The sequence below is a fragment of the Macaca fascicularis genome, chromosome 7 (assembly GCF_037993035.2).
Source record: "Macaca fascicularis isolate 582-1 chromosome 7, T2T-MFA8v1.1".
NCBI lineage: Eukaryota > Metazoa > Chordata > Mammalia > Primates > Cercopithecidae > Macaca > Macaca fascicularis.
In genome coordinates, this window is record NC_088381.1 from 173,660,364 (window position 1) to 173,675,261 (window position 14,898).

A 14,898-nucleotide genomic window follows, 5' to 3' on the forward strand; every position below is an offset into this window, starting at 1 on the left:
CCCATCCTTCACTGTGTCTTTTGTTCCCAGTCCCTCTCCCTGACTCAGGCCCTGGGCTCCCCACCCCCATCGGGCGGCCCTAGGCTGTGGCTCGCCCTGGAGCCCGAGGCCCCTGGAGAGCCACCTCAGCCAGGAGAGCCACCCCAGCCTCTGGGCTCTGTTCGTCTCCTACCTGCCCACAGACCTTCCCCTGCAGGGGCCTGGCGCAGTGCTCTCTGCCCTCCACAGGGGGCAGCAAGCAGTCGCAGGGCGCAGCCCCCTTCCCCAGTGGAGCTGTGCTGAGACTGGGCGTCTGTGTCTGCAGCAGTGGTGGGCCCGGGACTGCCTCCCACCAGGCAGAGCTGGCCCTACCGAAGACCCTGGGGCTTCCCACCAGGGCAGCCAGCACAGCTGGGCCAGCGAGGCCTTGGAGTGCTGCAGCCGGGGTCCCAGCCTCCTGGCCATATAGAGCCTAAGCGTTTGTGCCCAGAGCTGTGGCCCCCAAGCAGGTGTGCACTTTCCACAGTAAGAATCTGCTCAGATTTCAGCAAGCACATTCTCAGAAATCCTGCTTGGCCCATCCTCCGGCACCCGACTTGCAGGTCCAGGGACAGGTACAGGCCGGGCCACCAGAAGGAGGGGTCCGGTGGATAACCTGGCTCCAGACCACCCCTCTGGCCGTGCTACCTCAGCCGGCCAGGAGGGTCCGCCCAGGCCTCTCAGGGAGAGTGGCTCCTCTGTCTCTCCCCAGAGTTGTGCCTTTGCTCCCCCAGCCCACCCAGGCGCCCTGTCATGTGGAAATCTCAGCCACGGAATTAAAATAGACACCACTTCTGCTGTCTCCCAGGAGACAAAGATAAGGGGGCGTCCTGGCCTCCCATGGGAGCCTGTGCTGGGGCCCAGCAGTGACAGGACTGGGTGTTGGGGACTCGGCTGCAGTGCATGTCCCACCACCCTCCCTGGGCTGCTGGCACCCCGCCACTCCGCCCCCACCAGCCAACTCTAATCTGCAGCCTGCATCCAAGTGACCCCACAGCCTGAGGACTTGTCTGTAGTGCGTCATTAGAGGGCTGGGAAATCAGGCCCCTGACCTCATGAAGGACACAGCCCCCTCTGAGGCTTTTTCCAACCCTGGGGGTCTGGAGGAAGGGAGCAGGTGCTCAGTGAAGACCCCAGCCCCCTCTCCCTTCCCCAGGCCTAGGACCTGCCTCCCAGTGCTGCCTGTGAGGTTCTGGCCTCAGCAGCTCTTCCATCCCCCAGGGCCTGTCCTCTAGAGTCAACATGTGGGCTGTGAGGTGTTCTAGGTCCTGGGCTCTGTCTCAAGGGCAGGGAGGCCTTGAGGAGAAGTGGGGCCCGTTCCCACCCCAGACACCCTCCCCAGCCAGACACCCAGGCTGCAGCGCCCTCACAGGGCCAAGCTCTGGCCACCTATGCTGGGTGGGGCCTGGGCTGCTTGGGGGTCTAAACCTGGACTTAGAAATCAGTGGGCACGGGCTGGGGGCAGCATTGGCCTTGGTGCCCAGGCCATGAAGGGGACTCCCAGCTTTGCTCTGTCCTCATTAGGCCCTTACCTGCTGATGAGACAACAGCCTGCTCCCTGCACCAGCAACCCCACAGGGGCCGTGGCTCCCCAGGGCCAGGGGCATCTCAGGGTGGCAAGGCCATCATGCTGTCATGCCTGGAGACCTGTCCTGCCAGCTCCACTCCACCCTGCTAGGGTCCTCTGTCCACCACTCAGCCCAGCCTGGCTTCCCTGCAGTGGAGCTGAGTGGCAGGGGCCTGCCACCTGCCAGTGTCACAGGATGGTAGAAGGCACCAGACCACTACGGCGGGCCAGGCCGTGACCCAGCCCCACGCCCAGCCATTGGCCCTGCCAGCTCCCTTCACACCCGCTGTGTCCTGTGCCCCCCTCTCCACTCGGGCTCGTCCCGCTCTGTCACTGCCCCTGCCTGTGACCCACTGCCGCCTCAGAGGTGGAGACCAAGGCCACTGCTCTGCACCCATTGATCCTGACCCCTGCCTGCCAGGCCCAGCACAGCCCCATCGCATTAGGGAGCTTCTGGCCGCTGCCCAGGGACTGTGACTGGGGTGAGGGCAGTGCAGCAGCTGGCACACTCCCTGTCCCACCCCACCCTCCATGTGTCTCCAGGGCACCTGGCCAGTGCCAAATGCCATTCCTTTGCTGCCACCCTGGGAGGGGCCCGCCTCCACCCCCATCCACTCTCCTGGCAGGGCTAGGGACCTTGGGGCCGGTGGTCTCCCTCCAGAAGAGCCCTGTGACCAGTCAGCCCTGTTATCCGAGCAAGCCACAGGTCGCAGAGGTGGGGTGAAGTCAGCCCCAGGCTCCCAAGGTGGGCAGAACAGGGCAGGGAGCTGGAGAGGGTCTGGCAGTGGGTCCATGAATCCAGCCTGGGCAAGGCCCTGCTGTGAGGGACCCCTAGGGACCCCTGGGCCTGCCAGGGAGGAAGGACTGCCCAGGAAATGTACTGACTGATGCCTCCTCGCCATCTTCTGCCTTGGCTGGCACAGATCCCAAGTGCAGAGGGGGTGCTGGTCAGGCTGGTCAGTCCGGCGTGGGGGCGGGGGGCATGTTTCTGGCCTGCTGTCACCATGGAAATGGCAGTGGCTGCAGGGTGTGTGTGCAAGGGAGGAGGGTGCTGCCACAGGGAGCCCTGCCAGGGCCACCATGAAAGCCAGGAGTGCCTAGGGCCACTGGCTCACAGACATGCCTGGTGCACCAGGCAGAGGAAACAGGCAGGTCTCCGTGTCCAGCCCACAGCCTCCAAGACACTGGGGGAAGGGTGTCCAGAGTCGGCTGCCCAGCAAGCACGTTCTGCTGCCCCGCTAGGGCCAGGAGGCTCAGAGAAAGGCCTACAGGGACAGAGCACCAGGAAGCCTGTGGGTGCGGAGATTCCCCCCACTGGGGCCGGGCAGGCTCTAGGGAGCTCTAGGGCAGAGGCATGGTGGTGAGGAGTGGTCAGGCAGGCCCTGGTTGGGAGGAGGCCAGAGTCGGGATGTGGGGGTGGGGTGACTGGTTGACCCCTCCAAGTCAGGCCCTGGGCCCCAAGGCCCGCAGCTGGTCCTGGGCGGTGCGGGAGAAGGGACTGGAGTGTCAGCCCCAGCCCGAGACACAGAGGGCACGCCCATTCCTTCCCCTCCTTCCCTTCCTACCTCCTCACCGCCTCCCCAGCCGCCCCCTGGGTGGGAGTGCTTAGGGTGGACGCCTTTAGCGCGGAGCCCTCGGCGCTGGTGCCCGCCGCCCCTTCCCGGCCTCAGAGGCAGACGTAGACCTCCCCACATCCCCCACCAGCAGCTTCTCGCGCTGTTTTTGGAGGTGGCGGCGCCTTCCTTCCTGAGCCCTGCCCTCCACCCAAGGAGCCTTCAGCACCACAGACAGTGTTGGGGCGGGGCGCGGAGGGGGCGGAGCGGGACACGGAGACCCGGACAGGGCCAGGGGCCGTGCCCACCGGGAATCCGACTCCGCTCCCGCGGCGCGACTGTTGCTATGGAAACCGAGCAACAAAGGGAAGCGGGACGGGCGCCGGGCGCGGCGAGGTGGGGGTGGGGTTCTCCCGGAGCCTGCGACCTCTTCCCGCGGCGTAGCGCAGCCTGAGCGCCCAGGGCCGGGAGTGGCGGACCCCCAGGCCCAGCTCACTAGGGCTCCCCGCGAGCCGAGGGCCAGGCTCCCCACACCCCGCCCGCAGCCCAGGAGACGGCCCGGCCAGGCGGCCCCGACGTCGCCATGGAAACAGCCGGGGCGCGGGCGGCGCCGCGGTCGCCCGGGCGGGCCCCTGTAGACGCCACCTCCGGCGCGAGGGGCGCGGGGGCGCCAGACCTGGCCCGGCTGCCCCGCACCCGCCACCCCTGGCAGGTGCGCCCCGCCTCCGCGGCGCCCCTAGGCGGCCCCCGGCCCGGGGGGCGGGTTATCGAGGCCCCGCCCCGTCCGCGGAGCCAATGGGCGCGCGGACAGCCGGGCAGGCGGGGCTGGGCGCGGGCGGCTGCGGCCGGGAGGAGAACGGGCGGAGGGCGCGGGCTGACCGGGCGCACCGACCATGGCCTCCAAATGCCCCAAGTGCGACAAGACCGTGTACTTCGGTGAGTGCGTTCCCGCTCCCGGCCCGCTCGGTGCATCCCGCCGCCCTTCGCGGCCAGTCCCACGCCGCAGAGCCGCGGCGTAACTTAGGGTGCGCCCGGCTCCGGCCCCGGCCCCGGCCCCGGCCCCGGCCTGAGGATGCTTGTCCCGGAGCCTGGCTGGCCGCGCTGCCCACGCGGCTGAAGCCAAAGGGTGGGGCTGCGCGAAAGCGGGGGCGGCCACGCCCGAACCCCGAAGCCGCTTGTCTGGGCGGGGCAGGGACCACCCGGGCGGGGCTTGTGGTCCCCCGGGATGGGGCCGGTGTTTGGGGGAGCGCTCGGAGATCCGCGGACGCATCCCGGTTCTTCGGCCAGTGCCGGGCCGGGCCGGGCCGGGCGGGGCGGGGCGGGGCGGGGCCGGGCGGGGCGGTACGTCCTGGGTGCCTCCCGCGCGACCCCGTGGGCCTGGGCCCTTTCTCCTGGAACCCCCACACCCGCTGCCCCGGGAACACGTGGCCAGGAACAGTGACCCCCAGCTCCCACTCTGAGCTCCGCCGAGCTGGGCTGGGCCAGGTTTGGACTCTGTTGGGATTCAATCCAAGCGGGGGCGACCTTGGCCTCTGCCTCCTGCTTGTCCCAACGCATTCCCTTGGCGCCAGTTCCCCCAGGAGTTTCATACGGGGGTAGGGTGGGGGCGGGTGTGACACGCGAGCCCCCGCGAACCTGAGAGGAACCTTGTGCTCAAGAAGCCCAGGTGGCCAGGACCCCTGCCCCCTCAAGGTCAGAACAGCCCTGGACGGGATGCAGGTGGTGGCGGAAGGAGGGGTGTCTCACAGGGCGGCCCTCCGTCGGTAGCCCCTCCCCAAGGCGCGCTCTCGGTCTGGGCTTACTCACTCCCTGGGCCTGGATGCGCCCTTCCTACCCCCTTCCTCCTGGCTGATTCCCTGCCCAGCTTTCTCCAGGGTGGTAAGGTCCCTGCCCACCTACTCACCAGCTGCTGCACTAGGGGATAGACTTAGTGAAGCAGAGAGGAGGGCCAGGACCAACAGGGCCCCTGCCGTGGTCGCCCCATACCCAGAATGCAGCCAGGCTGCTGGGAAGGCCGCCACTGGGCTTCCCGGCGCACAGGCTGGAGGGGTTGAGGGGAGGTTGTATTTTGCTGTTCCCAGAGGGGAATGACCGGATTTGGCCTGGAGTGCTTCTGGCATGGCTGGGAGCCGAGGGGCTTCCGGCTGCCTCGCCTGGAGCCCGCTCAGCCCTCAGTCTCTGTCCCAGTGAGGGCTGTCTCTGCAAGGCTTAGGGTGGGAGACCGTCCCCAGGGCCCTCCTGCAGTCCAGCTCCCCATGACTTTGCCCCAGGCCAGGCCAGGCCAGGCCAGCCTGGGGCTCTCCAGGGTCTTGGCCAATAGTCCTGTGGACAGCCGGGAAAGGCCTTCTGCCTGCCGGGCCGGACGAGGCTCTCAGCGGAAAACAAAGGCGCTTCAGACCCAGCTGGCTTCTGTCCTGCCTGGGAGGCACTGTGAGGGCGAGGGTCCAGAATCCTGCCCACCCTCACACCAGGCTGCCCCCGCAACTTATACCTGAGTAGAACGCAGGCTGGGATGTCAGAGCACGTTGAGGATGCCGCCCCAGAGCCCATGCAGCCAGGGTGGGCAGCTGGTTTTCTTCTGAGCCATTAGACCCAATCGATTCTCTGTTCCCAACTCGGACCCGTAATGTGTGGCCATCGACCCACCCAGTGGGTCTGAGGGCCAGTTCCCTGCCCCCACTTGGCCCACGTCCCAGAGCTGGCCAGAGCGGAGTGCTGGCAGCCCTGGGCTGCAGCTGCCACGGCCGATAGCCATCGAGACTTCCTTGCTGCTGCTGGGACATGCCTGCCCACTGTGCAGCCAGCCCCTACCTGCCCTGGTGTGTCCCAGCTTCCTGAGTGAAGTGGTTCTGGGCAGAGGGCTTTAAGCTGGTGCAGCCTTGTGGTTGGGCTGGTGTCCTGGAGGCTGGCCCTGGCTGTGCCCAGAGGGCTGTGCCAGGGCCATGGAGAGCCAGCATTCATGGCCTTCTACCTAGTAGGCCACCTGGGGGATCCCATCTCACTGCCAGGAGCAGCACCCATGGACCTCTCAGAGTGGGCTTCACCCTAGCCAGGTGCCCTCCCCGATATCTGCCAGACAAAGGGCGCTGGGCCGCTTGCTGAGAAGGGGGACCAGGAGAGCCACGGGTCCTTGGCCACCTGAGGGGCTTGGCCAGATTCTGCCAGTCAGGGTGGGCCCAGCCTTCATGCTCCCTTCCCCCAGGGCCTGCAGTTTGTCCCCTTCCCTTCAGAATTCCGGCTCTGCTGGGCCCTTCCTGACCCTCCCCACCTCTTCCTGCCTGGCTCCCTGGGGAGGCCCCTGCTTCCGTCCACTGGGAAGCGGCCCAGTAGCCCTAGTGCGGGGGTGGGAGGCAGTGGCGGAGGGTCCCTGACCCTCAGCAGCTGGCCTCAGGTCTTCCATGCCAGTGGCAGCCAGGGGCATTAGGGTGGGGGAAGAGCTCAGGTTTAGGACGAGGAATCCACAGACAGATGTGGGTCCCGCCTGGAGGCCCCACGGGGACGGGGCCTGGCCTTCCCACGAGGGAGCTGGAGGCTCTGGGGCTGCACCTTTGACTCAGCAGCGGGGCACTGCCAGCCCCATCAGGGCCCAACTGGTGGGGATCAGGGGCATGTCAGTGCAAGGCAGGTGTGAGAGGGAGAGCACATGTGTGGAGGAAGCAGGTGCACTGGAGAGGCAGGTGTGTGAGTGTAAGAGAAGTGTTTGAGGGAATGACAGGTCAGGGAGAGGCATGTGTGGGGGGGGAGGCAGGTGTGTGGGGTGAAGCGGGTATGTGGGGGGAAGGTGTGTGGGGGAAATGGGTGTGGGGGTAGGCAGGTGGGGGGAGGTGTGTGTGTGGGAGGCAGGTGGGAGGAAGCAGGTGTGGGGAGGAAACAGGTGTGTAGGGGGAAGCAGGTGTTGGGGGAAGCGGTGGGGGGGAAGCGGGTGTATGGGGGGAAGGGTGTGTGTGGGGAGAAGGGTGTGGGGGGAGGTGGGTTTGGGGGGGAAGCGGGTGTGTGGGGGAGGTGGCTGTGGGGGGAGGTGGGTTTGGGGGAAGTGGGTATGTGGGGGAGGCGGGTGTGTGGGGGAGGCGGGTGTGAGGCAGGTGTGTGTGGGGGAGGCGGGTGTGTGGGGGAGGTGGGTGTGAGGCAGGTGTGTGTGGAGGCAGGTGTGTATGGGAGGCAGGTGTGTGTGGGAGGCAGATGTGTAGGGGGAGGCAGGTGTGTGTATGGGAGGCAGGTGTGTATGGGAGGCAGGTGTGTGTGGGAGGCAGGTGTGTAGGGGAGGCAGGTGTGTGTGGGAGGCGGGTGTGTGTGGGAGGCGGGGGTGTGTGGGAGGCGGGTGTGTGGGGGAGGCGGGTGTGTGGGGGAGGCGGGTGTGTGGGGGAGGAGGGTGTGTGGGAGGCAGGTGTGTGTGGGAGGCAGGTGTGTGTGGGAGGCAGGTGTGTGTGTGAGAGGAAGATGTGTGGGAGGCAGGTGTGTGTGGGAGGCAGGTTGTGTGAGAGGAAGATTTGTGGGAGGCAGGTGTGTGTGGGAGGCAGGTGTGTAGGGGAGGCGGGTGTGTGTGGGAGGCGGGGGTGTGTGGGAGGCGGGTGTGTGGGGGAGGCGGGTGTGTGGGGGAGGAGGGTGTGTGGGAGGCAGGTGTGTGTGGGAGGCAGGTGTGTGTGTGAGAGGAAGATGTGTGGGACGCAGGTGTGTGTGTGAGAGGAACATGTGTGGGAGGCAGGTGTGTGTGTGAGAGGAAGATGTGTGGGAGGCAGGTGTGTGTGGGAGGCAGGTGTGTGTGTGTGAGGAAGATGTGTGGGAGGCAGGTGTGTGTGGGAGGCAGGTGTGTGTGGGAGAGGAAGATGTGTGGGAGGCAGGTGTGTGTGGGAGGCAGGTGTGTGTGGGAGAGGAAGATGTGTGGGAGGCAGGTGTGTGTGGGAGGCAGGTGTGTGTGGGAGGCAGGTGTGTGTGTGAGAGGAAGATGTGTGGGAGGCAGGTGTGTGTGGGAGGCAGGTGTGTGTGTGAGAGGAAGATGTGTGGGAGGCAGGTGTGTGTGGGAGGCAGGTGTGTGTGTGAGAGGAAGATGTGTGGGGGGCAGGTGTGTGTGGGAGGCAGGTGTGAGGCCAGTGTCCAGGAGGCAGGTGTTTGAGCAAGGGCAGGCTCAAGCACAGGCCCCTTCACCCCAGGCACTGAGGGGATTAACAGGGCAGCCCCGGGCCCCTCCTCAAAGGCGGCTTTAGCGGGGTTGCAGGGCTGGGGCGCTGAGACCCAGAGGGAGAGCAGGACCTGGGGGCACTGGGCTAACAAGGGTCTCAGAAGGAGGTGCAGGGCCTGCCGGGTGGAAGGAAGGCGCCTGGCGGAGACATCCTGAAAGTCGGGACCCCCGGAGCGCGTTGGAGTGGTGGCTGCCAGGTGGGGACGGAGGGGGTGCGGGGCGCGCCCCGGCCCTGACCCCCCTCCTGCCCCTCCTGCTCAGCCGAGAAGGTGAGCTCCCTGGGTAAGGACTGGCACAAGTTCTGCCTCAAGTGCGAGCGCTGCAGCAAGACGCTGACGCCCGGGGGCCACGCCGAGGTGAGCCCCCCTGTGCGGCGCGGGCGGGGGTGGGGTCGCGACTCCCGCCACCCTCAGGCAGGGTCCTGACCCGCGCCTCTCTGCGCAGCATGACGGGAAGCCGTTCTGCCACAAGCCGTGCTACGCCACCCTGTTCGGACCCAAAGGTGAGCCCCGGCTGCCCTTGGCCTGCCCTGGGACCCGCCGGGAGGAGCCTGGCGCTGGCGCTGGGGAGGGCTGCGGATCCCGGCCCCGACTCCCCGCCACCCTGGAAAGCCTACTGCCCCCAGCCCCCAGCGGGCCGTTTACTGAGACGCCGGGTGACCGCGGCCCCCACCCCACGTGCCCCCACCTGCAGGCGTGAACATCGGGGGCGCGGGCTCCTACATCTATGAGAAGCCCCTGGCGGAGGGGCCGCAGGTCACCGGCCCCATCGAGGTCCCCGCGGCCCGAGCGGAGGAGCGGAAGGCGAGCGGCCCCCCGAAGGGGCCCAGCAGAGGTGGGCTGGGCGCGGGCTGGGGCTGGGGGTTGTGGACACCCCCGCCGCCGGCCCCGCCCCGCCCTGACTCGTGCGCCCACAGCCTCCAGTGTCACTACTTTCACCGGGGAGCCCAACACGTGCCCGCGCTGCAGCAAGAAGGTGTACTTCGGTAAGTGCGCGCCCTGGCTCCGGACCCCCGCCCCGGCCCCTGCCCTGGGGCTCCGCCTCACTCCTCCCCCTTCCCAGCTGAGAAGGTGACGTCTCTGGGCAAGGATTGGCACCGGCCCTGCCTGCGCTGCGAGCGCTGCGGGAAGACACTGACCCCCGGCGGGCACGCAGAGGTGAGGGGAGCGCGACGGGGCTTGGGGGCCGGGCAGGGGCACGGGGATATGAGGGTGAGAGGCGCGCCAGGAAGGGATGGGGGCGTGGGAGGTGCTTCTGGGAGCTGCGCTGTCCCCTGCCCCACGGCGAGCCGGCCTGCACGTTCTGGAAGCCTCCAGGTGATGGGTCGGGGGAGTCTGTGGACCCCTCCCTCAGCACCCACCTTCTGCCTCAGCACGATGGCCAGCCCTACTGCCACAAGCCCTGCTATGGAATCCTCTTCGGACCCAAGGGTGAGTGTGGCCAGGGTGGTCCGCATGTCTTCCCTGCCCTCCCCATCCCTCCACTGTTCCTCCCACCCACCCCAGTGGCCTCCCTCCACAGGCGTGAACACCGGCGCGGTGGGCAGCTACATCTATGACCGGGACCCCGAAGGCAAGGTCCAGCCCTAGGCCACAGCGGCTCTCATGATGTGGGCTCACCTGCGCCCCAGACCCTGCGGGGGCCCCACTGCTTGGCTCTGCTGGAAGAGTGCTCAGCCACCCAGTCCTGCCTGCAAGCCCAGGGCGAGTATTGGAGGAGGGGCAGCCACGGGCAGAGCGCCATGCCCATCCCTGAGTCTGTGGTGTGTCTGCCCCCTCTGGCGTCCTCTGGGCGTCCCATGACCCCTTCTGTGTCTGTGCCTCCGAATCCCCGTGTGACCCTGTCCCAGCATTTTCCCGCCAGCCCTGCGAGTCCCTGCAGCACTGTCTGTTCTCCTTCCCTCTCCTGCTGCCCACCCACCTGCCAGTGTTATTTATGCTCCCTTTGTGGGTGATGGCCACGCCCTCACCGTGTCCCTGGCAGAGGGGTTCCCTCCGGGATCTCCTGCCTGCTGCCCACACTGCCTCACAAGCCCTCGCCCCCCTCACGTGGCTCACCTGCTGCTGAGCCTTGTGCTGTCAATAAACGGTTTGAGGATTGCAGGATTGTCTCTGCTTGTGGGATGGATGCAAATCCCAGACCCGGGTCCCTTTCTCCGACCCATGCATGCCCCCAGCCAATGCCCCTGGGCCTGGCTGCTAGTCGGGGTGGGCCCTCCTCCTGACGGTGATGGTGGGAGGTGGGGCCCTGGGATGTTTCTGAGGAGGAGGGAGGGATGGGGGTGGGCAGCGTGGTCCCTGGTTTGGGTGGTGGTGCCCCCCCAGATGGGGAGGCAGTAAGAATGCCAGGCTGTGGGGAGCTAAGGAGGGTGGGAGGCATTCCGGGGCCAGGGTCCTGGCCAGGGTCAAGTGAGGGCGGGATCCATGGGGGACAGAGCCCCGGGGGAAAGTTGAACCTGGAACCCTGAAAATACCAATAGCAGGCCTGAGAACCCAGAGCTGCCTGGGTCTGTGGAGCCTGGGAAGCGCAGGAGGGGTCAGCCCTGAGAGCAGAGGGTGTGGCCGTGGAGGGAAGGGGGCAGGGGACCAGAGGAGGGGTCCTGGGCAGAGAATGGGGAAGCTGGTGAAGGGTGGGTGTAGCAGAGGTCTCTGGCAGCTCAGGACTGGACTGAGAAGCGCAGGAGGGTTTGGGGGCTGTGGTCAGAGCAAGGGGGCTCAGCGTGGCTGTTTCAAGCTTTTGTCCATAGGGTGATGGACAGGCTTTTGTGGACAGGCCTGCCTTGGCCTGGGGTGTGGCCCAGGGATAGAATCCCTGCCCAGGCGTTCTGGTGAAGGTTTTAGTGATGACCGACTCGCCCCTGTCGTCTTCATGGTCCAGGTTCTGCCCTTTCAGCCAGGGGCCCTTGCGGCTCCTCCCCTCCCCTGCGCCCCGACTTTTCTATGCGCCACTCCTCGGGTTCCCACTAGAGGGCGCAGTGTTCCATTCTGGCAGCACAGGGCAGAAACGTGGAGACCTTCCCCAGTGGCTGAGCCTTGTCCTGGCTCCATCTGGACTCCCCATCTTAGTTTATGCTCCTCGGCTCCTGGTACCACACTGAAGATGCCTCAGCCCTTCCTCCGGTGAGGGGCACTCAGACCTGGCCACTTCCAGGCCCCTGTCCCCAGTGCTACAGGGTGGCCAGGGGCTTTATGCCTCTTCCCTGCCCCCAGCGGTTGGCACAGCCGCCTGCCTGGCTACTCTCCAGCCCATGGGCTCTGACGGAGCTGAGCCTGGATGCTGAACCCATTGTCCTGAGAGCAGCCATCCATGCCCTGGCGGGGCCTGGGCTGGCTCTGGGGTCCAGCCGTGCCACAGCTACCCTCCAGCCAGGCACCCAGTGCAGCCACAGCGTCTCCTCCCACCTGGAATTTGGCCAAAACCCCCAGGGCCTGACGTCGCGGAAGGGACAGCCACTCCCCAGCCCCAGGCAGAGGGGAGGATCAGGCGGGTTCCAGACCCCTGCTCACAGGAGAGGCTGGGACGGTTACCCTTCTCACCCCCTCCTACCAGGCCAAGGCTTCCTCGAACGTGGGGGGTTGTTTCGGGAGAATTGAGAATTCCCGGAGTGCCCGTCTCCGCCCTTACTGCGGGCTCCCAGGGTTGCATGGGAAATTCCTGCTTTCTGCTTGGCGGGGCGGGGCGGGGGCGGGGTGGGGTGGGGGAGGGACTGGAGGGCTCAGCTGGACCCCCCCCCCCTTGGGAGCCTCCAGTGGAAACTATGTCTTGAAGAGAGTGGTGGGTGGTGAGCCCTTCCCTAAAACCCGGGCAGCAGTGGGGGGCAGGGTGGGAGGAGCACCCTAGTGGGGATGATGTAGGCAAGGGGTCTCCTTCACAGATAGCCCCTGACCCCGCCAGGGACAGCAGCAGCCCCGACCCCAGGTCTGGCTGGGGCAGGACCGTTTCCTGCAGGGCCAGTTGGATGACGCCTGTCTGCTGTGTTTGTTTCCAAGTCATTGTCATGGAAACCGGGGCGGTTGTTGCTACTGTTTGTCTGGACGGCGTCGCTGGGCGGTGTTGCTGGGGTTGGCTGGGTGCCCATGGCACTAACAGGGCTCGCTTGGTGTCTCCAGCTCCAGGAAGCTATCCGCCCGCAGCCGTCTGCCAGCCAGGTGCTTCCTTGGGTGCCCACAGACCCACCCAGATATCTCCTGAAAGGAAGGGGAATCTGGAGTGGACTATTTTGCCCTTGGGCATGCCTCCTCCTTTGTCCCTGCCTTGGGGGGCTGCTCTGGCCTCAACCTTCACTCTCTCCTACTTGGACCCATGCCCAGCCCGTGAGGCTGCTCTGAAATGCTATCTGCTCCATCCCTCCCCTTCAGAACCCCTGGGAACCAAGTCCAGGGATTCACAAGGCCCTGGTGCCCCTGTGGGGCCAAGCTCACACTCCGGCACTCTATTGAGCTGAGCTGTGCTCCATCTGCACCTCCACTGTCCAATCTTCCTGTGCCTCCTGGCCAGGCCCCTCCAAGGTACTCCCCACTCCAACCTGGGCTGGTAGGGACCTCACTGGTGCCCCCAGCCTGGCATCTTTGTGGGGCCAGCTCAGCCTGCAACTACCCCTGTCTCCACTTCTTCTGGCCCCTGCCCCGGACCCCCAGCACCCTTCCTTCAGCCCCTGCCCAGTCTCCCCTGAGCCAGTGACCACAGCATCAGCCCTGGGTACCCCCGCTCCCCCGCCACCAGAGAGGTGGATGTGAGGAAATCACCCAGTGCTGTGGGTCCCTGGCTCTGGACCGTGGAGGGCTGGGCACAGGCAAGGGCAGGCTGGGGACCAGGATGGTCAGGTGTGGGCAGCACTTTTCCCAGCGCTTGATGGGCTTCCAGTGGGGGTGTGGGGTCCAGCTACCAGGCGGGTCTGGAATTCCTGGGCTATGACTATAGGATGCTGGGTGCTAGGCCCAGTCTCACGGGAGGGGAAGGAGGGCAGGGGCACCCCATCTGGCCTGTCTGTGGAGCCCAGGCAGGGGTGCAGCCCTGTTGGGGGCAGGGCTGGCTGAGGGAGCCCCCTCCTTCCACACTTTGCCATGTCTGCTCTGGGACAGGAGGAACCGGGCAGCCTTCCCACCTGCTCGGGGCTGGAGGTGAGGCCCAGAGGACAGGAGGGGCCTGTCTCGTAAGCCTGTCCCATCCCAGCCCCATGCTGGGTCTGCCCAGGGTAGGAATGGCCATTGGGCTCAGCACAGTCAACTGGGGCCAGACCACAGGCCAGACAGGGGGTCCCGGGAGACAAGCAGCTGAAAATAGACCCTGGGAACTTGGGAGTGTCTGAGACTCAGCTGGGCCCAGCGGGAGGGGCAGGGAGGTGGGCCCTGGGGAGGCCTGAACTGGGCGTTGCCGGCTCTGCGCTGTCGTGGCGCACGTATTGGCAATGCAGGGCACCTGGTTGCAGAGTGTCCAGGAGAGGCCTGGCTGGCCTGCAGCCTCAGGAGGGCACCTCACACCTGCCCACACCCTCAGCCTGGGCATGGGGCAAGAGGAGGTGGTGGGGAGGGCTCCAAGGACAAGGAGGGGCGGTCTCAAGGCGAGTCCCCAAGCTGAGTCTGCAGAGGAAGGGGCTGTGGGCCCAGAGGAGCAAAATGTTCTTAGAGGGGTGGACGGTGGGATTCCTCAGGGACAGTGGGGCTCAGCCCTGCCTCTTGGGTCACCTGGTTCCTGGAGCCCAGGCCTGGCTGCAGGCTGCCGCACCCCATCCCCTATGGGCTTCAGCCAGAAGGCCAGCAGGAGCAGGCCAGAGCGCAGAGATGTGTGCAGAGGGTGGGCTGAGTAGACCAAGGAGGCCTCGGCGATGCACCTGGAACCCTGCAGCAGCCCCCGCCACCTCCAGGTCTAGGGCTCTCTTGCTGTCCAGCTGCAGGGTGGAATGTTCTGGGCATAGAGGCAGCCTGAGGCAAGTAGCTGGCGAGCTCTGTGTCCCTGTCCCGACCACTCTGTCCTCTGTTTGTTCCTGCAACAAATGCCACCAGCACTCTGCAGAGTGGGCTGAGAGGGGCGGGGGCTGGGGTCTCCAGCCAGCCCAGGGGGCCTGAGTCAGGCTGGCCCCATGGACCAGGTCAGTGTCCCGCCCCAGGTCCCTGCTGCATCCCTGGCCAGTGAGAGCCAGGTGAGCTGACAAAGCCGGAGGCCTAGTGCCTGGGCTGGGGCCGGTCGGGGGCAGTGTGTCGAAGAAGCTGGCAGGACCCTGACCTGTGCAGATGGGTGTGGGCCTTGGGGGTGGGATGGCCTGAACATGGAGTGTGGGTGGAGAAAGGAACTGGAAGCTGGGGTCCTGCAGCTGATGAGAGGCCCCCACCCCCAGAGCACAGGGTAGATGGGGAGCACAGGAGAAAGGGGGTTTGAGGGGCACATCAGTCTGTGGCTGAAGTTTAGGGAGGGTTCCAGGGATTGTGACTGTGCGTGTCTCTGTGTTATCTCTGGGTCAGTGATTGTGTGCCTGTATCTCTGCATGTGTCTGTGTGTATCTGTGTTTGTGAGTGTGGGTGTCTGAGTTGAGTATCTGGAAAAACTGCTGTGAGCCAACACAAGGCATGGCCCCACAGGGAGGGCAT

The 14,898-nt window shown here is 66.3% G+C and overlaps 1 protein-coding gene across 3 annotated transcripts; it reads left to right on the forward strand.

Annotated features, from left to right (window-relative positions):
• Positions 1 to 3,810: 3,810 nt before the first annotated feature.
• On the forward strand, positions 3,811 to 10,416 carry LOC102129881 (cysteine-rich protein 2). Of its 3 annotated transcripts, none has more exons than XM_045397699.1 (8): positions 3,990 to 4,074; positions 8,576 to 8,670; positions 8,759 to 8,816; positions 9,008 to 9,148; positions 9,231 to 9,299; positions 9,377 to 9,471; positions 9,624 to 9,744; positions 9,836 to 10,416. In XM_045397699.1, the coding sequence occupies exons 1-8, from the start codon at positions 4,032 to 4,034 to the stop codon at positions 9,901 to 9,903; spliced, it is 690 nt and encodes a 229-aa protein (XP_045253634.1). In that variant the 5' UTR covers positions 3,990 to 4,031; the 3' UTR covers positions 9,904 to 10,416. The 3 variants fall into 3 exon arrangements, with proteins under 3 accessions (XP_005562472.2, XP_045253634.1, XP_005562473.2); XM_005562416.3 differs by having other exon boundaries at positions 9,687 to 9,744; XM_005562415.4 differs by lacking the exon at positions 8,576 to 8,670 and having other exon boundaries at positions 3,811 to 4,074; positions 9,687 to 9,744.
• Positions 10,417 to 14,898: the final 4,482 nt, after the last annotated feature.